General features: G+C 36.6%; 1 protein-coding gene across 2 annotated transcripts in view; it reads right to left on the bottom strand.

Annotated features, from left to right (window-relative positions):
- Positions 1 to 24,821, bottom strand: part of CFAP47 (cilia and flagella associated protein 47) — a 566,822-nt gene that overhangs the window by 225,057 nt on the left and 316,944 nt on the right. For both annotated transcript variants that reach the window (XM_045050610.1, XM_045050611.1), the window contains one exon: positions 23,150 to 23,324. In XM_045050610.1, the coding sequence (XP_044906545.1) occupies positions 23,150 to 23,324 (175 nt within the window). The remainder of the gene's footprint in view (positions 1 to 23,149; positions 23,325 to 24,821) is intronic.

The following is a 24,821-nucleotide window of genomic DNA, read 5'->3' as shown; positions in this document are numbered from 1 at the left end:
CTCTGGCACCATCTCTTTGGACATGCAAGGAATACGTGGGCCCAATGGTACAGGCCTACATGTAACCCAGCCCCATCTGTGTTCCTAGTTCATGGGATGCCATAATTCACAATCCAGAGTGTTTGGATCCTATTTCCAGGACCTTCACAGGACTCTTTTCTTTGACAGTTTTCTCAGTGGAACACTGCTAGAATTGAAACCTAATGTGTGGCTATCGAAGGGAGGATAGAGACCAAGATTAATTATGTGGGCTGATGCATCCACAAATTTGTACATGAGACCTCTTAAGGTACATGCTGTTGAAGTTGAAGGAAGGAAGAGAACAGAGTGAGCACCTGGCCAGGGCCCAGCTATTCTGTGCTATCATATTCTAGGGCAAAACTCTGAGGTGGCCAAGAATTCTAAATTCAAACTTGGTCTTACAGGTTGGTGTAAAGTTATATTTGTCAGGGTGGAATAATAGAATATAATCTATTTAAAAATTTGTTAGTTTGACTTACCACTTAAAAACTTTAGACATATGGTACATGGGCTTCCACCTGTACTTTTGAACTGGCATCACATATGTTAGGGACAATCTGGACCTGTCCTTTCCATCCCTACTCTACTCAGATGTAGCTCACCTGGGGCCTTTCCTACACATATGATCCTAGTAACTGTGGCAGTTCCCAAGGTTCTGTAATTAAAGATAACAAAATATATCTAAATTTAACAGATTACAGTTACTGAAGGAAATGAATGAAATAAAGACAGAATCTCTCCAATGAAAGAATACATAATTTTATATAACATTAGCTACTAGAAGAAGTCAGTGTGATGCACAGTTTTTTAAATAATCCATAAAAATATGCTACGCTTGGATCCTAGGAAAGGTCATGGTTGGGACAATAAGTCAATACTGTTCTTTTCATTAACTATCAGTGCAAAAACAAACTACCTTAAAACTTAGTGGTTTAAGGACACAACCATCTATTTGCTCATGCTTCAGTGGTCTGACCTCATTTGGGAAAGCTTATGTATTTTATGTGGTATTATCTGGGCTCACTCATAATTTGGGACCTCAACTGGGAATTCTGTCCATGAGCTCTCTAACCCATGAGATGAGCCCAATGTTTCAAATAGTACATGAAAATTACTAACAGCAAAAGAGTGCCCTCATGTACGAATGGTCATCGTACATCAGTTTCTTTCACATTCCTTAACAATCCATTGGCCAAAGCAAGTCACATGGCCAAGACCAGGGTCAACAAGAGAGGAGACTACACAAAACATATGTACAGCCAGATGTGATCCACGTGAGCTTTACTGAAACAATCTACCACGTCTTAACTGCAAAGGAAGATACATGTATAAAATTGGTAAGGCGAGAGTTAAAAATCCTGTTTTCTAGTTTTAGTTCCTTTCCTATATTATGTGACCTTAGGCAAACAATTTAAAGAGGTTTTTTTTTTTTTTTTTTTTTTTTTTAGAATTTAAGTTCTTAATCTGTTTAAATTAAGGAGTAAGATTTGATGAGTAGCTTTTAAATGTCTTATTTTTTGGCTTGGGGGGCACTGTGTCTGAAAAATACCAAAGACAGAATTTCAATACATAAATATAAAGCAAAGTAAGCTAGAGTTGATCTAGTTGAAGTAGAATGAGCAGCTAGAAGCTTCCATTCTTTTGCACAGCTCCCCTATAGACAGACAAAAGCATTTTAAAAGAATGCTAGGGCTCTATGGAATCTAATTTGATTAACTGACTTCTATTAGGTTTCTTTCTGCCTTAATATTTCATGATTAGATGAAAGCACATCAGAAATATGGAAGAGACTAAGTGATATAGCCAAATCGTCATTATCTTCCACAGTTAATTATTTAGTATAATATTAGCAAGCATATCTTAATTCAGAAAATGAGATATCAAGAGAATTACTATATTTATGATGTGAATTTATTTATATAAATGAATTTATAATAAATACTTATTTGTTGTGAATGAATGCACGAGTAATTATATTTTCAGAGAATTTTGTGGCCCATTTGCTAATCTCACTTCCATCTACTACTAGAAAGTTTCAGTGCAGATTCTTTTTTCTATTCTACAAACAAAAAGACCAAATCACACACTATTGGGGATTTTACCCATTTTAGTTACTTTATCATGTTCTTATTGGTGCCCGAGCATGGACCTCACAAATACTCCAGTAAATGACAGATTCATTGTATGCTAATGACTGCTCATTATTATTATTATTAATACCAGAAACATGAAGTATGCCATAGACTTCATATGAAAAAAAAAAGAAAAGGATTCAGCAATTACACATTTTAGAGTGTGCTTCATTTATTTTGTAAACTGTTTTCTTCAGTAGTAGTTTAGTATCATCCATTCAGGAAAAACTGTTTTCTGAAATGGCTTGCTGCTTAGATTGTCAAAGTTATTATACTATTCCATAAAGTAAAAGCAATTTTTAAAATGATAAAGACCCACACTATTTATGGACAAATTCAGTTTTTGAAATACTGGTTAAAATGGATTTTGTCACTTCAAAAAGGTTCAACCACTTTTGCTTTGCTATTACACACAAGATCTAAAATCATATAATGTTTAAGGGTGAAAAGAAAGAGAGGGATCAAAAGAGATAGAAAAAAGAAAAAAGGAAGAAAGGAAGGAGGATTAAAAAAAAAGGAGAGACGGAAGAAGGAATCGAGGAAGGAAAAAGGTTTTCAGGGATGTTAAGAGAATGAACGGCATATGGCCTTTTTCTCCTAACCAATTCTAAATGGCTGAGAGCACTGGACTTTTATCCCCATGAAGTTTGTAAGTATCTATGACCAAGAAAGACCGGTATGCAGTTCCCTGTCAGATTTCGCTGAAAGCCAATACCTGTACATGCTCACAGATGCCCTAAAGCATAGAAAGAAGCCCAGAGAGAGATCAAAGTGCTGTAATAAGTAAATGGCAAAATTTGACAATTATTTCCAGCAGAGCCACGGTAGGCTTATCAGGTAAAGGAAAACCTAATCTCATTAATTGTGTTGGTCAAGTCTAGTAGAGCTTTACTAATGTCCTGTCAGCTTGATCTTTCACTTATTCAAAGAAGTATAATAAATTCTCCTACTCTGTGGATTTGTTCATTTCTCCTTCCATATTTGTCAAATTTTGCTTCACACAGTTTGAGATTATGTGGTTAGGTGGAAATAAGTTTGGAGATTTTCTGCACATTGCAGGATTCTTTCTAAAATTAATATATTCATTAGCCTTGAAGCCTATTTATCCTAATATATTTAAGCCAGCTAATTTTTGATTGGTATATACCTGGTATATATACCAAGATATCTTACCAGGTAATTTTGTCAACAGCATACAGCTGCATTTCACTTTCTATGCTGAAAATATCACCTTTCACCATTTGGTCTGTTTATATTTACCATGATTAATGACCTATTTGTGTTGAACATCTCATATGCTGCTTCTCTGTACTACATCCTTCTTTCAATTCTTCTCTGTTATTGTATTCTATTGGACTCATCAACGTTTTCTTTATTTCCTTTTATGCCTCTATTGGTTCAGAAATTATATATTCTATCTTTATATTTTCTTGGTTGTCCCAAGTTTTCAATATTTACACTTTATTAAAAACATCTGAAAATAATTCAAACCTCTTCCCCTCAAATACAAGAACCTTACACATCTAATGGCAATACCCATCCCCCTGGTAAAGTTATTTCCTAGTAATTGAGTTCACTTTGCTTTTAAAACACCTGAATTATTCATTAATGTTTCCATAGCCAACGCTCATTGAGATTTACACACATTTATTGATGATTTTAATAACCATTCTTACTGGATCCTAATTCTTTTTTCTGTATTCAATTTCCTTCATTCCTAAATAGGTCCTCCATTTGTTCTTTTAGCAAATATCTGTGAGTTTTAAATTATCTCCGTCTCATTGTAGGATTGAAAATATTTTTATTTCATCCTTACTCTTGAGTGATAGTTTACTGGGATTTAAAATTCTAGGCTGACAGTTAATTTGCTTCAGCACTGTAATTCCATTGTCTTCTGGCTTCTCTTGACACTGTTGGGAATTGTGCCTTCAGTATAATTTTTGTTCCCTTGAAAATAATGTGTCTTTTTCTCTCCTTGCTTTTCAGAATTTACCCTTCTATTGTTTCACTATAACCGGATTAAGTGAATTTAGGTGTCACTCTTTTATCTTCTACAATTAAAAAAAAAACATTTCTGCCTTTTCTTTTCTCGCTTGCTCCTACAATAAGACGGGCATCTTTCCCAGGTGGCCACTTGTACAGGGTCTCATTCTCCTTTCACTTTGCAGGGACTTCTTAGATCTAAACATGGAGGTAGCTCAACGCATCCCCATGGGTCAATTTCCTGTATCCAACAAGCATCCATCTATGAGCTGTAGGCAGGATATTTTCTTACATCCCTTGTCAGTTTTCAAATAATCTAGGGAAAAGCTGACATTTTAGAAAATGGCGTTATCTTCCTGAAACTCTCATGTCACCAGTAACATGCACCACAAATCACTTGGCTTCTTATCACCTCTGCCACCACCACCAGATCTACCTGCTCGATTCTATAAATCCTTGATAGAATGATGTTCCTCCACATTTTCCCCTATGGCTCCAGTTATTTTAAGTCCAGAGGGTTTGGATTGTCAAGAGGGATGCAGAGAAAGAAATGTTAATAGAGGACATCTTTAGAAAGTACTTCACACAGATTCATTCATTAGAAAAAAAGTTTTATAACACCTACTATGTGCCAGGAGGGACGCAATGAAGAGGCAGCTTCCTAGTTTTCTGGGACGTGCAGATAATACATTTCTGAGGAAAAGACACATCACGGGACTAGACTGTTTGCTCTGTATACTTAAATTTTCTTTTAATTAGGTATGAGCTGTGGAGGCTATTAAATGTGTTTTTCAATCAGGCCACATCAGCTCAGTAATTACTGGGAATTCCTCATAGGATTTATGTAAATGGGTGGCTGTTATCTTTCCTTTCCATTGCTACTGAATTTTTGAATTTCCGTATGTATTCATGGATCATTTAATGGAAAATTAGAAGAGAGCTTATTATGGAGTAGCAGCTTGCCAATATTTTAACTAGGAAGTTGTCTTTTCTATATAATTTTTTAAGAAGACAAAATTTCCAAGAGAACTGAAATAAAATTTCTAATTAACCCCTCCATGGGGAAGGAAGCAAGGGATTACTGACGACAAATTAACTGTTTTGCATTTCCAATTCTGAATACCATAAACTTTGTCTAATTGTTATGTGTTAAAAATAAAATCTGTTTTAAACAGAGTTGATTTTCAAGTTCTCTAGATTGATATACTAAGAGTGCAAATTAAGCTGTTAGCAAGCCAATAAACAACACGTTCTCTAGGACTTAAACTAGGGGGAGAGGCTTATGCAATTTTTGATTAAATGTCATCCTAAATGTATTATTGCATAACATATGTTCACTATTGAAGATCTAATAGAAAGATTAAGACGCTGTTTGAAGTTCACATTTGTTTTTGCTTGCAGGCTCTACGTCCATAGATATGAAACAATAAAAGGCAAAGTGAGACATTGATAGAACCGAAAGTATCTTACAATAGAACTATAAGGAGAAGTAATATATACACAGTCTTGGATATTACAATTATGTTGACTTGGATATGGCAAATTATTTGACAAAAAATGTAATTTTTTTGATAATATAAGACACAATCTTGTTTCGTTATTGTATGGTGCAAAGTAGAAAGAAAGAACCTGGGGCTGGCAGAACCCCCAAATGTTATGACAAGACACAGATTAACAAATGAACAAGCTGGAAACTCTGGCTCTGGGAGGACACGTAGGAGGGCAGCCAGAGGAGAAAGGCGGATTAGTCAAACATTTGTGCCTGGGATTTTCAAAAACAGAAGCAAAATTATAATCAAGTATGTAGACCAGACATAAGAAAAACTAGGTCAGGTTGACGTCAGAGACCAGTTCTACAAGTCAAGAAAGACCTAGGATCCCAAGTTCAGAGGCAAGGTTCTTGTTTGAGGGAGCTTGGGCTGTCCAGAACAAGAGTGGATGGTAGGAAGAGTTTACCAGTACCTAGGGAGGAGTCTGAAAACAACTCACTAGTATTGTAAGAAATAAAGTTGAAGTCTATAGCTGAGTACTAGAACACGAGGGATAGAGGAAGATGCAATCACAAGGATGGGATCATACAAAGAAGGGGCCCAGGCTGCCAGATTAATATTACTGTACTACTCATGAGACTGCAGGCATGACAGGGGAGCCTGGGGGACAGCACCAATGGGTGCTTACATCCCAGGTCTCAGAAGAGAATTGGCTCAGGACCTGGGATGAAGTATTTGAGCAGAGACAGTAGGGAAAAGGGAAAGAAATTGGATATTGTCTATGGAAGCTGCTGACGGTGTAACGAGAAGAATTCTTTAAAATATTAACAGTTGATAAATAAACATTTAAAAAAAATTTAAAAGGGGGTGCCTGGGTGGCTCAGTCAGTTGAGTGTCAGACTTCAGCACAGGTCATGACCTCGTGGTCTGTGAGTTCGAGCCCCGCGTCGGGCTCTGTGCTGACAGCTCAGAGCCAGGAGCCTGCTTCCAATTCTGTGTCCCTCTCTCACTCTGCCCTTCCCTTGCTCATGCTCTGTCTCTCTCTCTGTCAAAAATAAACATTAAAAAAAATTTTTTTAAATATTAACAGTTGGGGTTGCCTGCGTGGCTCAGTAGGTTAAGCACCCGACTCTTGATTTTGGCTCAGGTCACGATCTCAAGGTTCATGAGATTGAGCCCCTCATCGGGTTTGCTCTCTCCCCGTCTCTCTGCTCCTCCCCTGCACACACACACACATTCTCTGTCTCGCTCTCTCTCAAAATAAATAAATAGGCTTAAAAAGACTAAAATATTAACAGTAAGACACCATTGCTGTGTGGGATACATTTCATGTGCTTCCTGAGATTCCCTTGGTTCCTCTACCTGCAACTTCCTCCAGAACTAATGGAGCCAACCCCTCAGCTTCTGTGTCATGGACAGGTAGATCAGTCCCATGCTCAGAATTTCTGGCTCCTCTTGCCATGGTAGCACATGGAACCTGGCATTCTGTGGGGCCAGGGAAGGCCATCTCAAAGCCTAGAACCATTAACTCCCATGGAGTAAAATCTGGCAAATAGGTACAGGAGACAGGAGGTTAACATATACACAGAATTCCTTTCCTCCCTCTCCCACGAGGATGGCTCAGAGGCACTTTTCACACTGTTTTGCAAAAGTGACACTTGCTGAGCGACCTGTTGCATCTATTCATGGAGATACCTAGCAGACACAGATAGCAGCTCAAGCGTCAGTCCCTGTTTCACTTTCCATCCTTCCCTTTCTTGTTTCTCTTTTTTCTCACTCTCATTGCCCTGAGTTTGCAACTCCCAAGTAAAGCATCAGTATATGATTCTTGCTTTGGGCTTACGTTTTCTAGGGGACTCAAACTAAGACAATCACCAACCTAAGAATAAAGAGCAGTGTGACTTTTTAATGCAACATTGCAAAAAGGAAAAATCAACAAAGACTTTAGATTTGAGTGCTTACTCAAAAGACTTGATGTGACCTCTTACATGGCCTCTGAAAGGGATTTTAATTTTCTGGGATCGACTTTCTCCATTTGCAAAATGGAGACGTAAAGTGGTGGCATTATTCTGTACAGCAATGGTTCCCCAACTCTAATATGTGGATTAACTATGATGGTGATCCAGAAGGAGGCTTTTATTTTATTTTTAAACGTTTATTTATTATGAGAGAGAGCAAGAGCACAGAGGATGGGCAGAGAGACAGGGAGACAGAGAATCCCAAGCAGGTTTTGCATTGTCAGCACAGAACCCAATGCGGGGCTCGACCTCACAAATCGTGAGATCATGACCTGAGCAGCGTCGAGAATCAGATGAGTCAGATGTTTAACCGACTCAGCCACCCAGGCGCCCCTTGAAAGAGACTTTTAAAATACAGGTTCCTAGACCTCTTCCGACCTGGGAGTGATTCAGTAGGTCTGGAGTTGGCCCTGGAAGGTGTATTTTGTAAAAGGTCCCCAGGTGCCACTGTACAGCCAGAGTTGGCAACTACCAGCAACATGGAAAGAACGCAGGCTTTGGACACTGCACCTCTCAAATCACTTTCATTTATCAGAAGCTCAGCTAAAACTAGCAGGAACCACAGAGGTAATGTGCTGACCCAGTAAGTGGCATGCACAAAGGGAATGACCACCTTTACAGTGACAGCATCCAGAGATGCACCTGAAATCATAAGATGTCATCTATCTTTCTCTACGTGGACCTCATTCTTGGAGACTCTACCCACTTACACCAGACTTCTATCCTCCCAGCTTGGCAGACCTGGGGAAAAATATCCCTTTTCCAGGGCACCTGGGTGGCTCAGTCATTTGAATGTCCAACTTTGGCTCCAGTCATCATCTCGCATTCGTGGGTTCGTTCAAGCCCCATATCGGGCTCTGTGCTGACACCTCAGAGCCTAGAGCCTGCTTTGGATTCTGTGTCTCCCCTTCTCTCTGCCCCTCCCCTACTTGTGCTTTGTCTCTCTCTCTCAATCTCTCCCTCTCAAAAAATAAAAAAAAAAAACGTTAAAGAAAATTTAAAAAATATATATTCCTTTTCCAAAATTCCAGCAAAGATCCCAAGTCTCTCTAAACCAACTCAAATCCTAAAATAATTTCTGTAACCAGGTGAATAAACACTCCAATGACTAGAAAACTAAGTAGACAAGCAGTGATCAGCTTGAACTGTGTATCAGGGTTATCATGTGCCCAATTACTGTCATTTCCACTAGTTTATAAGCTTCCTGAGGACAAGAATTTAGTATGATTTCTTCATCATTTGAACCCCTTTAAAATGAATCCAGATGAATGAATGAAAGTCTCCTAAATTTTTGATAAAATATAATGAAGTTTCTAACAAAAATAGATTTTAAAAAGTAACAAAACAAATGAAGAATGGAAGAGGCATAAATGTTACAATTAAACTATACATTTTTAGGACAAATAATTAAATGAAATGCAGCATAGTTTAGATATGGATATGCATATATAATTAAATCATTTTTATTTATTTTATTAAATCATTTTTATATGTGAGAAAACATGTACTATGCCCAGAAAAAAAAAATCCAAGCTATCAATCCTCCACAGAAATTCTTTTTTTTTCCTCCACAGAAATTCTTTCCTAACATTTCCAGTAAGCATTTCTAGTTTTTTCTCTTCTTATTATCTTAAGACTTATTGGAATCACACAATTAGAGCTCAAATATTCTGATAAACATTTACATATTACTACATAATTTCCATCTCAAAAATCACAATGTTAACTGCAACTCTAAAATCTCTCTTTCTTGGGGCACCTGGATGGCTCAAGTTGGTTAAGCATTCGACTCTTGATTTTGGCTCAGGTCACAATCTCATGGGTTTGTCGTATTGAGCCCGTGATGGGCTCTGTGCTGACAGTGTGGAGCCTGCTTGGGATTCTCTTTCTTCCTCTCTCCCACTCGCTTGCTCTCTCTCTCAAAATAAATAAATACAACTTTAAGAAATAAATACATAAAATCTCTCTTTCTTCAGAGAAAGATAAATATGAGATGATCTCACTTATATGTGGAATATAAAAAACAAAACAAGTAATCGAACAAACAAAAAAACCAGAAAGAGACCCACAAATACCCAGAACCAACTGATGGTTGCCTGAGGGAAGAGAGTGGGGGGATGGGCAAAATGGGTGGAGAGGAGTGGGAAGATCTAGGCTTCTAGTCGTGGAATGAATAAGTCACGGGTATGGAAGGTACAGCACAGGGAACCATTAATGATATTGTAATTGTGTTGTATGGTGACGGAAGCTCCATTTGTGGTAAGCACAGACCTATAGCATAACACAGAGACTTGTCCAATCACTGTTATACACCTAAAAATAATGTTAACATCGTGCATCAGGTGTACTTCAATCAATCAGTGTAAAAATCTCTTTTTCTGAGAAAAACCAAGGTTGTTGGCTAGAAATAAAATTTTAAAAAATGACATTTCTAAAGGGGAGTTTATACAAAAGGGAGACACTCAATGTTCCAATCAGGTTATAACCACCCACAAGTGGGACAAAGAAAATAAATGAAAACATACCCTGAAATGGAAAGAGATAGGAGTGAACAGTCTCAGCAGCTCGGTCATTTGTCCATTCCAGAGGCAGCTTGGGCCAAGGCCAGATTATAAGAGCACATGACCCAGTTTTCTGACTCAGCCAAGGAATCTGTCTGTGAGCAGGGTTATGAACTGAGGACAATACTTTGATCAACAGGACTGATCCCTGCACCCACTAGTGTGAATAGGGAAGAGGAGCAAAAGGTTCAGTTACTGTTCATGAACACATTCTCCAAAGGTGATGCCTTTCAATGACTCAGATTATGATAAAAAGTATTACAGAAAGCAGGATAATCAATAAAATATAAATATCAATGGTTAGACCTTGAAATGTGTACATAAGGTATTAATAGGTTTACCTTTTAAGTACCCGGTCACCTGCTGACCACTAAAACTTCCATCATTTCTTCTCTCACTCCTTCATCGGATTCCCCTTCTCCCCCCCCCCCCCCCCCCGCTTTTCCTAATGTTAGATCCCAGCTATGTTTCTATAGGAAGTCAGACAGTTAGGTGCACTGGGCAGTCCTCCACATCCCAGAGTTGGTGAGGAGGCACCTCTCGGAGAAAAGACAAGATGATTATTTCCCTCCACAAGAAGGTGATCATACCATAATACTTATTAAAACACCAAAGAGAAAGATCAAAATGTTTTAAGTATAAAGGACAAAATGAAAATTCTCTCAGATTCTATGCTTAAAGGTAAAATAAAGAAACTTAGTAAATGTAGGAATGGTAAATAATCATAGACGTAATGCCAAAAAGAGACTGACTTCAAATACCTTCATTATGTTTTATTACATGTATGTGTGATATTACAATGGAATGTGCCACTAGTTAGCATTTGTTGCGTTCAAATGAGTACTACAGTTGCCCACAAACTTAAGAACAAAATTCTATTTCAGACACTGTTTTTCCACTGACTTTTATTTTTAAAAAATGAAGTTTTATACTCTATTCACACACACACACACACGCAGACATAGCAGCGGCAAGCAAAATCATAAGATTTTCTAAATTATGTACATACACTTAACTACTTTCACGATTTCTGAATTTGACTATTCTAAAGTTCGGTGTATTAAATTTAATACACTTTCATTAAAATCCCTTCTGGACCCCCATGCATGAAAATAGAAAATAAATTCATAAAATAAAGCTGCACCTTCATTTTGTTTTTCTGAAAAATAAGAAAAAGTGACTATTATACCAGAACCTTCAAATATTAGAATAAAAATTGATCAACCAAGGAGATAAGGCCATGTAATTATTTTCAATCAGATAACATGTGTATAGAAACAACTGATTTAAAATAGAAATGGCTGAAAGTTATAAGCAGACAATTATAGCAGTTATAGAGCAGACAATAATACACATTTAATATGTCAATCTAGTCACTAACAATTTGTACATCATTTGAAACTGAAAACCAGAGGTTGGGCCTTTTTTATTCAAACAATAAAAGTCAAAGGTTGGGTTACGTTCTCATACGGCTAGTCATATTTCTTTTTTTAATTTTTTTTTTCAACGTTTATTTATTTTTGGGACAGAGAGAGACAGAGCATGAACGGGGGAGGGGCAGAGAGAGAGGGAGACACAGAATCGGAAACAGGCTCCAGGCTCTGAGCCATCAGCCCAGAGCCCGATGCGGGGCTCGAACTCACGGACCGCGAGATCGTGACCTGGCTGAAGTCGGACGCTTAACCGACTGCGCCACCCAGGCGCCCCACGGCTAGTCATATTTCTTGATGCCGCGACCAGTGTCAGTACATCTAACTAGTTAGTTATCCAAAGAAGTAATACCCTGAGTCACAAGATAGACTGAAAGAATGAGCTATAGAAGAGTGACAACCTATAATGAAAATGTCACTCAAAGCATACCCCAATGATGACAAACACTAGGAACGATTATCTACATCAAATTTCTAAAAGACTAGGATCTTTTCTATTGTGTTCACTGCTATATCTTGGGTACCTTAACACTGCTTATACACAGTAGGTTCTCAATAATAAGTATTTGCTGACTAAAGTATCCCATAATCTAGCTTCTTTGTTCAAAGAGTGAATTATGCCACTATTGACTTGATTCTAGCTGAAGTGTTTACCCTCTGTGTGTTTCAATTTTCTCACCTATAAAATGTGGAAGTTGGACTAAATCAGGAGCTTTCAAATTGTATTCATCAGAACCCCAGCCTTCTGAGAATGTGCTTCATGAACCACTGCTGGGGATACAATAATAGGTGGGAAGAGGGCAAACAGACTTAGTTCTGAAGCATCTTCTCTGGTTTTGAACAGAGAAGCTTTCCATTTACCTAATTTATATATTGGGTGTTTCAGAGTCCAGAGTGCTGACCATTACACCATGGGACCTATACTGGGTGTTTTATAATATTTCAACCTCCCTCCCAAAACAACTATTGTTACTGTGAATATACTCTTAAACAATCAGTGCATCAAGAAAAACATCTGGGGAAATTAGGAAATACTTTCAGATTAATGAAAATGAAGATAAAAACACAAAAACTTATAGGATTCAACTAACCTAGTAATTTATAGCTGTAAATCCCTATAAGGAATTTTAAACTATAAATGCCTATAATAAAGAAGAAAAGAGATCTGAAATCAAAAACCTAAACTTTCACTTTAAGACAGAGAAAAAAGAAGAGGTACCTAAACTGAAAGTAGAATGAAAAAAATAAAGATTGAAAGAGAAATTAATGAAATAGAGAAAACAACAGAAAGAAATCTCGGAAACCAAAAGCTAGTTCTTTGAAAAGATCCACAAAATTGACAAACATTTAGCTCAATGGACCAAGAGAAAAAGAAAATATTCAAATTACTGGAATAAACTAGGAGCATTACTTCTGCCTTACAGAAACAAAATGGAATGTAAGAGAATGGTATAAGCAATTGTATGGCAAAATTTACATAATTTAAATGACACAAACCATGGAAACTGATTCAAAAAAGAAAGAGACATTCTAAATAGATCTATATAAGGCACCTGGGTGGCTCAGTTGGCTAAGTGGTTAAGTGTCTGACTTCAGCGCAGATCATGATCTCCTGGTTTGTGAGTTCCAGCCCTGTATCAGGCTCTATGCTGACAGCTCAGAGCCTGGAGCCTGCTTCAGATTCTGTGTCTCCCTTCTCTCTCTGCCCCTGCTCACACACTCTATCTCTCTCTTTCTCTCTCTCTCTCTCAAAAAATAAACATTAATTTTTTTTAAAAAAAAATACATCTATATAACAAGTAAAGATATTGAATCAGTAACTAAAAATCCCCCAACAAAGAAAAGCCCATGACCAGATGACTTTACTGGAGAAATAAACCAAACACTTAAAGAATCAACACCAATCCCTCTGAAATGCTTCCAAAAGAAATAAGAGGAAGGAACACTTCCTAACTCTTTCCATAAGGCCAGTATTATCGCACAGACATCATAATAAAAACTGTAGACCAAAATTTCTTATGAATATAAAAACAAAATTAAATAGAATTCAGCAACATATAGAAGAATTATCAGCATTACTGTCTTAATGTGTTTGGGATGGTATAACAAAATAGCATAGACTACGTGGCTCATAAACAACACATTTATCACAATTCTGCAGACTCAAAGTCCAAGAATGAGGTATCAGCAGTCGGGTGAGGATGTTCTTCTGGGTTTCAGATTTCTCTTTGTATCCTCCCATAAGAGATAGGGTGAACTAGCACCCTGGGTCATCTTTTATGAGGATATTAATCCCATTTATGAGGGCTGTGTCCTCATGACCTAATCACCTTCTAAAGGCCATACTTCCTAATAGTATCACCTTGGCCATTAGGTTTTCAACATATGAATTCTGAAGGACCAAAAACATTCAGATCATGGCAATTACCAAATGGGATTTATCACAGGGATGCAAGATTTGTTTAACATCCAAAAATCAATGATATGCTTTATCAATAGAACAAAAGAATATAAAAAAAAAATAAAAAGAAACTACATGCTCATCCCAATTATGCAAAAAGTAATTTAGAAAAATACAATACACTTTCATGAGAAAAACACTCAACAAGCTAGGAAGAGATGGGTAGTTCCTCAACCTCATAGAGGGTATCTATGAGCTACCTACAACTATCATGATACTTAATGATTAAACACTGGATTCTTTGTCCATAAATTCAGGAAGAAGACAAGAATGTGCCCTCTTATCACTTCTATTTAACACTGTAGTTGAAGTATTGACTAGATAAATTAGGTAAGAAAAAGAGATAAAAACAATCCATTTCAGAAGGGAAGATATAAGATGATCTCTATATGCATATAACATGATACTATAGACAGAAAATCCTAAGGAAACCAGTAAAACATATTAGAATTAAAAAATCAATTCATCAAGGTCACATGATAGAATTTTAATATACAACATCAATTATATTTCTACACATTTGCAATGAATAATCTAAAAATGAAATTAAGAAAACAATTGCATTTGTAATATCATGAAAAAGGATAAAATACTTAGGAATATATTTAACAGAAAAGTACAAAACTTATACTTTTAAAACTACAAAACACTGTTGTTGAAAGATATTAAGGGATATCTAAAGAAATGGAAAAATACTGCATGGTCATGAATCATAAGACTTAATATTGTTAAAATGACAATCTTCTCCAAATTGATTTATATATTCAATGCAATACCTATCAGGTGGCCAGTTGGCTTGCTTGCAGAAACTGACAAACTGATTCTAAAATCCATATGAAATTGTGAGAATACCAGAGCAGCCAAACAATTTGGCTAAAAAAGGACAATGTAGTAGGACACACACTTTCTGATTTCAAAACTTACTACAAAGCAAAAGTAATCAGAAAAGTGTGGTACTGGCATAAGGAAAGGCATATAGATCTATGGATATAATAGAGAATCCCGAAATAAACCATGTATTTATGGTCAACTGGTTTTCAACAAGGGTATCAAGATAATTCAATGCAGAAAGAATGGTTGTTTCAACAAATGGTTCCAAGACCACTGGGACAGCCACATTCAAAAGAATGAAGTTAGACTCTTACCTCAAACAATATACAAACATTAACCCCAAATGGATGAAAGACCTAAATGTAAGGACTAAAGCTGTAAGATTCTTAGAAGAAAATAGAGTTAAATCTTCATGACTTCAAATTTGGCAATGGATTCTGAAATATGACATCAAAAACAAGAGCAACAAGATCAACAACAAAAATAAGTTATACTCCATTACAATTAACAACTATGCTTCAGAGAATATTATCGAGTGGAAAGACAACCCACAGAATGGAAGAAACTATTTGCAAAACCTATATCTGATAAAGTATTGTATCTAGAATATAGATGGAACACTTGCAAATCAATAAGAAAAAGACAGCTTAAAAATGGGTAAAAGTTCTGAATAGACATTTATGCAAATGATATGTAAATAGCCAATAAGAACATGGAAAGAAGCTCAACATCCTGAGGCACCTGATTTGCAGGGAAATGCAAATCAAAACCACAATAGACACCATTTCTACCCACTAGGATCACTGAAATTAAAAAGTCAGATAACAAGTGTTGTTGATAATGTGGAGACAATGGAAACCTCACACACTGCTAGGGAAATATAAAATGGTATGGCCACTTTGGAAAACAGTCTGGCAGTTCCTCAAATGTTTAAACATGGTTACCATGTGACCCAACAGTTCTACTTACAGATATATATATATATATAAACACACCCAGGAAAAACAGAAACATATGTTCAGCCCAAAAAATGTTTATAGCAGCATTATTCATACTAGGCAAAAGGTAGAAGCAACCCGAACATTCATCAACTGATGAATGGATAACCCAAATGTGTTATAGTCATACAATGGAGTATTATTTGGCCAATGAAAGGAATGAAGGATGGATACACGATACAACGTGGGTGAACTAGGAAAACATTATGCTAGGTAGAAGAAGCTAATCATAAAATGCCATATATTACATGATTTCCTTTATATGAAATCTCCAGAAGAGGCAAATCCATGTAGAGACAAAGATTAATGATTAATTAGGACTGAGGGGTAGGGTGGATGATAAGGAGTTGATAGCTAAAGGGTAATGAGTTTCTTTTTGAGGTGATATAAATGTTTTAAAATTAACTGGGGTAATGGTTACATGTATTTAGGCATATATTGGAAACCACTGATTTATACACTTTAAATTGGTGAACTGCATGATATATGCATATCTCAATAAAGTTATTACAAATGAAATACATTAATAGAAGAATAAAGTTTAAGATGAGTATAGGTAAATATCCTTTTATTTTTCACTTGATGTAAATTCAAATGTACATAAAGTATTTACATAACAGGTATTGCCTTTTATGATTATGATTACAAGTCTTCTCAGAAGGTAGGCTATAACGTAAACTATTACATTTATAATTTTTTTAATGTTTATTTTTGAGACAATGCGAGAGAGTGCAAGCAGCAGAGGGGCAGACAGAGGGAGACACAGAATCCGAAGCAGGCTCTAGGCTCTGAGCTATCAGCCCTGAGCCCGATGTGGGGCTCGAACTCACAAACCACGAGATCATGACCTGAGTCGGCTCACGCCCAACCGACTGAGCCACTCAGGCGCCCCTACATTTGTAATTAGATATTAAACCTAAAGATTGTAGATAGAATATATGGTTTTTGTTCTTAGGAGATTTTGATCTTAGGAGATTTAAATGTAGTATGTGGATCACTGATTGCCTTTTGGAATTTAATAACATTCTTTTATAGACTGTAATTGGACTTGATGGCTTACAAATGTGGCAATCCTATATGAAATATGCATTTGAATTATATTTCTAACTGAATTAAACAAATTCTATTTCAAAAGTCCTGTGCAAATTTAAAAAGTTTTTACCAAAAACAATGTAATAAATATATCACCACAAATTTAACTATAGCTATTTTGAGAAAAATGAACTAAAGTACACTTTTAAGATTGGGTGATTTAGTGATGTGAACAGTAAAGTATAGTCAATTGCTTCAATTTAACTCAGCTTAAGCATTAAAACTAACATTTTAACTGGTACTCTGTTAAATGAAATTTACTTTTATTCTATTTGAAATGCATGTGTGGTTATTTGATATAACCCAGAGATATTAGGTTTATTTGTCCAAGAACATTTAATAAATTTTAAGCAGGAATTTGTGTTCATTTTTAGTGCAACAATTTTTCAGTCTTATTTTCATACTGAAGGATAATTTGGCTATTACAATAATGTATTTAATCCTTATAAAATGGATAGAACTACATATAATGTAAGTTATTAATAATAAATTTCTAGTACAGTTTATAATCACATTACATATTAAACAGCTGTCACGGAAGGATTTAGTGAGTACCTGTCACCTATTAGATCACTAGTTATTAGTAAGTATTAAAGAATTAAGAAAATTGGAATCAAATGGGAGAAGGTATAGACAGAGAACAGTGTTCCTAAAATATGCACTAATATGCCTGCCATATATCCCTTGAGAGACAACAAGAAATTGAGTCAAAATAAAATACTAGAAGCTGAAGAGGTAACCGTGGAAATGAGAGTTTTGAGCTCTGTGTAAGTGATCAGCAAAACCAGCCTAGAGCCTATTTTTCATGGGGTGGCACAATACACATAGGACCCTCTACACTAGGCAGGTAAGTGCTCCTGGATCCACTGGAGATTTCCTGTTTACCTCTACCCATTTAGGGTCCTCCCGCCCATATATTTCAATATACCCAGAATCACAGGTAGATGAGATTTTAAATCAAGATCTACAACCAGGCAAAAGTCTAGGTTTTATGAGGCCTGAGGCTTTGAAAATTTAGGGACCTTCCTGAAGAGAAAGAATGCAAAATTGCAAATATAAAACTAGGTACAGGGACTAACAAGTGGGGTCAAAAAAGGAAGAATAGTAAAATTTATGTGTCTTTGGAATCATAGTAAATCTGCCTCTGAAATCACTAAATGTTTCAGTAATATTTTGTGGTCAGATTTAATAGTTCTGGTGCCTAGAGGTGAAGTACTTTAGGGGTGACAAGACTAGAATATAATGAATGGCCGCATTTATTAGGTATATCATATAGCACTTGAATTCTTCACATATGTCATCTCATTAAATCTGCATCTCATCGAGAAGAGATAGATGTGATTACTTTTTCCATTTGTGAAGTACTGATGAATACCTGAGTCATGAACAGTGGGAGTAAAGAAGGAAAGAAGAGAAGGAAATAAATTGCAAAAACTGAGAACTAAAAGATAAATTGCAGTATGACCTCAAAAAAGAGAAGCGTCAAGCAGATAGCCAGATATCTAATATAAGACACAGGATGGATATATGTCCCATCATATGAAAAGATAAAGATTATATGATAAGGAACAAACTCAATGGAGAATAATAATACATTCATTTTGAATCTGAGGGACAAATCTATTTGTATATATATTTGCATACATATATCTAGGTAGGCATGTCATATGCTTCTGAATATCTGAGTTGAAAACAGAAGGAAAATGATAGGAATAGAGATAAATGTTAGTGATGTTAATGGTAGTTTTAACTATGGGAGTGTACAAAATCCCTTACAGGATACATTAAAAGTAATAATAGCCCCAATAGAACAAGTAGGACCTTGAAGACTCCCATATTGATGGAGTAAACAGAAGAACCCACAAAAAGACTAAGCAGAAATCTTGTCAAGGGGATGGAGAAGAAATGCTGGGAACAAGGTTAAAGACTTATGTCAAATGTCTAGACTTCTGAGTACATGCCTAATCATCCAGGTTAAATGTAATAGAGATCCAGTAAGATGTAGACTGAGAATGGTCCATTGGCTTTGGTAATTAGAAAGCAACTGCCCATTTTACTACAGTGGTAGAGCAAAAGCCAGATTTGAGAGGTTGAGAACTACTCATGCAAGAATACAAACTGCAAATACAGATCACTCTACTGAAAAGTATGTTTGTCATGGGAAAAGTATGAATTTCTTTGGTTTCTGAAGCCTGAGAAGGTTTGAGGGTCAAAAGTGAAGGAACTGCTCTCAAAGAAGGAGGAGCTGTGATAAAGGATGGAGAAGAGCCCAAGAGCAGGTTATCTGGGATAAGACAAAGGTCTTGCTACACACAGCAAGGTTGATAGAGTAGAATCCTACTATTTAGAGACTAAGGGGGATGGGCTAAGGGGGTTAAGGAAGAGCATGTGGTCATGTAGCCCTTTCAGCTCTATGACAGAGGTGACAAAGTCATTTGCCCAGTGAAGGTTGGAGATGGATAAGGACTAGAGAAAAGAGGATGTTTGAGAAGACTAAAAACTGTGTGGAAAGACTGTTGTGAGCCATGCTAGAGTCCTTGGGTATGCAAGTAGAAGGATCAATGCCTAGACAGAAATATCTATTGGGCGGATTAAATGAGAAAAACTATGAAACGAACTGTCACAGTGCTTTGCATATTGTTGGTGCTCAACAAATACTAGACCTAGACCTACTCCAGTCTACCAACACAAAAGTGTCACAGGATCTCTGAGACTTATGAAGTGGGACAACACATGATGTTCCTTCCATGGGAAAATGTTGTCATATATGTACATCTGTAGAGATGGATTCACCCACTTATATGCATATGCACTCTCTCTACAGCTTTCTTTCATTCCGTTGAAAGCATTATAATGTTAAATGGTAGGATGGGAAAAATACCTTTCTAAATGATGGAGCTAAAATAAATATGGATTTAAGTAGATTATTTTAAATAATTTCAGTAATAGCTATTATTAATCAGAAATATGGACTTTTCATTAGGAATTTCAAAAAGGTAAAAACTGATAGGAAACATTGATATGAATGGGTTGAAGACAGCCACTTTTAATACCTCAAAACTAGTTCCAGGGGGTGCCTGGGTGGGCTCAGTCAGTTAAGCGGCCAACTTCAGCTCATGTCGCAATCTCACAGTTCATGAGTTCAAGCCCTGCATGGGGCTCTGTGCTGACAGCACGGAGCCTGCAGCCTGCTTTGGATTCTGTGTCTCCCTCTCTCTCTGACACTCCCCCGGCACATACTCTGTCTCTCTCTCTTTCTCAAAAAAAACATAAAACATTAAAAAAAAAAACCTCGTTCCTTTTGATGACTTTAGAACTTTAAGAGATTATAAAAATGACCCTACTTGTACCTCTTTCCTGCAATTAGCAGGGACACTGGGCTATTGCTACTTCTCCAGATAAATGCTTGTCATTTCCTTCTTTCTCCATGCCACCCATAAAAAACAAGATTTAGGGGTGCCTGGCTGGCTCAGTCTGTAGAGCATGTGACTCCTGATCTCAGGGTTGTGAGTTCAAGCCCCATGTTGGGTGCAGAGATTACTTAAAAAAATAAAATATTTTTAAAAACGAGATTTGTTTCTATATTACTGTATTTATTACTAGGAATTTTATGGTTTGTTTTCATCAAAGTGGCTTATATCCCAAAGATTAGATTTTTATATGCTTAACTCTACTATTCTTTGTCCCAAATTCTAATAGAATATTATTTATTAAACTTAAAAAACATCTGTTTTTTCCTTTTCATTAATCAAGTCCACCGCTTAACACTGTTCAGGCTATGTATTTTATTCAATCTGCTACTATCCTGAGTTAGAATATTCTGTTTTTGTAAACTTAATTTATTTAAATGTATGCTGAAGGTTGCTGAAACAGAAACCTGGGCTACAAGCTCTACAAAGCAAACTGCCTAGAAAATCAAGTTAGACAGGAACCACAATATGCAAATTACATTTTAAAACTTTTCTGCATGATCTTTTAAAAAATTTACAGTTCTATTTTTCTTAATTCTCACAATATCTTCTTACTCAAATACACAGTTAACAATTATATGAGAGAAATATATTAGCCTTTGAAAATTATCTAAGTGAAAGATTTTTAAATATAGATAACTTCATACTTATTTATAATTAAACAGCATTTTAATATGCCAATTTTCATCATTTTTCCCAAAGGAATTGATGCTCAACAGTGTTGAGTGAATGGCTGAATAAGTGAATTGTTTGGGCTGGGAATCCTAGCTGGGCTTATAATACACAGTTTTATCCAGTTATCTCAAAGGGGTAAAAAATTATCCTAATAAATTCTCCACTTAAAAATTTAATAGCACAGGGGCACCTGGGTGGCTCATTTGGTTAAGCGTCTGATTCTTGATTTCAGTTCAGGTCATGATCTCAAGGTTAGTGAGTTCGAGATCCACATCAGGCTCTGCACTGACAACACAGAGCGTGCTTGGAATTCTTGCTCTCTACCTCTGTCTCTCTCTCTCTAAAAATAAATGAGCACTTGAAAATATTTAATAGTACATTGAAAAGATTAAAAAGACAAAAATTTCACTTAAGAGCTGTCACCAGCTTGACAGCTAATAAGTCAAACATGCCCTCACAGTTATTGCATAAACTCAAGCTTTTCTGTTTATTTTTTATTATTTTGAATGTTTAGATGGGGCACATACTCTCCAGTCTATGGTAGGCTCCATCACCCTCTTGTCTGAGACAAGACCTAATTAATAAATCCTTGTTATCTGCTTGGCCACTTAGCATTTGAATCTGGGATCTTAGATCTCCTAGGAAGGCAAAATGAACAGATGATCTTGTGACATTTTGATGTGTAACCACCTTTTGGATTTAGAAATATTTTATAGTTAACACAAAGCCACAGGAGGGGTGCCTGGGTAGCTCAGTTGTTTAAGTGTCTGACTTTGGCTCAGGTCATGATCTCATGGTTCGTGGGTTCGAGCCCTGCATTGGGCTCTGCAATGACAGTGAAGAGCCTACTTGGGATTCTCTCTCTCTCTCTCTCTCTCTCTCTCTCTCTCTCTCTCTCTCTGCCCCTGCCCCATCTGCGTGCTCTCTCTCTCTCTAAATAAATAAATAAACTTAAAAAAAAAAGCCACAGGAAAGGAAAAAAGGAAAATTTAACAAAACCTAAGTTAGCAACAATATAAAGTAGAATCCATGACACTGGAGTTATGATACACTGTAGGAATAGCCCTAGTAAAGAAATTATAATCCTATTATTATCTACCAGCTTGGAAAGAAGTGAAAAGAAACCTAATTTTGGATAGTTTAAGTTGCTTAGTCACACTGTTTACATCTTATTGCTTGTATTTAATAATGTAAATTTATTAATAGTCTATTAAATCTGGGTTGGTCCTTCATAATTAGAATAACAGAATAAAAGGGGATCAGGAGACCAAGAGTAAGTATTCAACTACTAAACGTCCTAGTCCAGATCAAAGATAAATTACTCATAAATAACACCTGTTCTCCTCTGATATGCCTTTGCCACCAATATCTCTCCTATCCTTAAAAGCTAACCTGAGCCTTGACTCCAGCACAACTGCTACAACCTAGTACACTGTCAAAGCAAGAGCTCGCCTTTCTCAAAGTGTACTTAACTATCTGTATCGGACAACCACTCCTTAACAAAGAGTAACAACAGGTCTACAAATTTCAGTATCAGCAATTTAGCACTTAAATTCAGTACATAACTTAGATTACTGTATTAGAGTATGTTGGTTATTTATAATGCAAAATATTCAATACCATATATATACAATGAACCATCTCTTCAATTATATTATGAACATCCTATTAGTAGAGATAATCTCTAAATTTTAGTCTTTCATGGGGCGCCTGGGTGGCGCAGTCGGTTAAGCATCCGACTTCAGCCAGGTCACGATCTCGCGGTCCGTTAGTTCGAGCCCCGCGTCAGGCTCTGGGCTGATGGCTCAGAGCCTGGAGCCTGTTTCCGATTCTGTGTCTCCCTCTCTCTCTGCCCCTCCCCCGTTCATGCTCTGTCTCTCTCTGTCCCAAAAATAAATAAACGTTGAAAAATAAAATAAAATAAATTTTAGTCTTTCACAGCTCCTGGGACAGAACAAAATATTGCAGTCCCCATGGTACTGATTACCTGTTTTATTTGCAGGTTGAATTCCTTGAGGCTGAGTCAATTTAGTTTGAGTTTTTGGAATCTGAGGAATGTAGATTTTCTTGGGGATATCAAAATGTTCTGGAAGGCTCAGTTCTGCTGTGTATGAAATGGACTTAGGCTTCTTCAACTTTGAGGTAGTAAAGAGAACACAAGTCTGCAAATAAACAATCATTGGAATGTAATTCTCTTAGCCTTTACCTCCAAAACACACACAAAAAAGCATTTTATACTTAGACCCCTTATTTGTGAAAAAAAAAATCCACCAACGGATTAATTAGTTCATTTCTTTAGACACAGTATTATTTAAATGGTGGAAGAGAACACTAACATGTTTTATACAATCAATGGAATCATCCTTTATTAAGACATGCTCAATGCCCCTTGCTGTAATCCTTTCCGTATTGAATTCATTGCTACAGGGAAAAACCAATTCCACTGGTGAATGGCATTGAAAAAGTACTTTCTTCCTTGAGTTGATCCTTGTGCTGCTTAAAATCTAACCCATCAGTTCTAGTTCTTATGAGAACTACAGTTAGGGGTGCCTGGGTGACTCAGTTGGTTGAGGGTCTGACTCTTGATTCTGGCTCATGGTTGTGAGATCCTGACCCCTGTTGGGCTCCCTGCTGTGTGTGGGCCTGCTTGGGGTTCTCCCTCTCCCACTTCTTCTGCCCCTCCCCTGCTCATTCTCTCTCTCTCTCTCTCTCTCTCTCTCTCTCTCTCTCTCTCTCTCTCTCTTTCTCAAGAAAAAAAAAAGAAAGAAAAAAAACATGATCCCCTCTCTTTTGCTAATGACAATTTTGTAAGTATATGTGCATGTACATATACATATATGTATATTAGGTCCTGCCCCTCCATAGACACCCAAACCTACCTTTTTTTCTTTCTCCCTCTCCCATTCCAAACATACATTTTACACAGGTTTGATATTTTTAGTCCCTTCAGCCACTTATATAATGGGGGTGACAACAACTCACCATCATGCATATGATCCTCAAAACACAATCTAGTTCAATACTGTCCTTCCTAAAATGGAACACTGAAGAGAAAGCTGGCTCTCTAGGTGTGAACCAAGCAATGCAAAGCACAGAGGTAGGTGATCATTTATTTTTATTTGGATGCTCTACTGTTAACATAGCACAACCCAATGGTTAGACCACACACGCTTAAAGGCAGAGTAACCTGCATTTATAACCCAACTCTAAATAAGTTTGGTCAGGCTATAACCAAAGCCACAAAGCCCTCATTTGTAAAATATGGGCAATAAAAGTACACACTGCCTATCCCTGGTGTGAATATTTAAAATGAAAACAAAATCCAGGTCCTTGGAACATATTTTGGGTACTCAGTAAATGTTCGCTATTAGTAGCATCACTGTCATCATCATTATCATGATCCTGGTCAGAGTATCATTACTCAACAAAAATAAATGTTAGTGCCATCAGCAATCTTCTTCATTCACCGGGTTTGTTATCTATAAACTCCACAGGAATTTTTTTTTTCTACAAAGTGACATTTTTCAACTACTTTATTTTGGAAACTAAAATCACATCAATTAAAAAACAAATTAATTCATTTACATTTATCATTGTTGGTGTTTGGTTCATTTTTTGAGTCACTGTGAACAAATTATTCACATCAGCAATTAGCTCTT

The sequence above is a fragment of the Felis catus genome, chromosome X (assembly GCF_018350175.1).
Source record: "Felis catus isolate Fca126 chromosome X, F.catus_Fca126_mat1.0, whole genome shotgun sequence".
Taxonomy (NCBI): Eukaryota; Metazoa; Chordata; class Mammalia; order Carnivora; family Felidae; genus Felis; species Felis catus.
The sequence above is the reverse complement of the archived record's forward strand: the minus strand, read 5'-3'. Positions and strand labels throughout refer to the sequence as shown.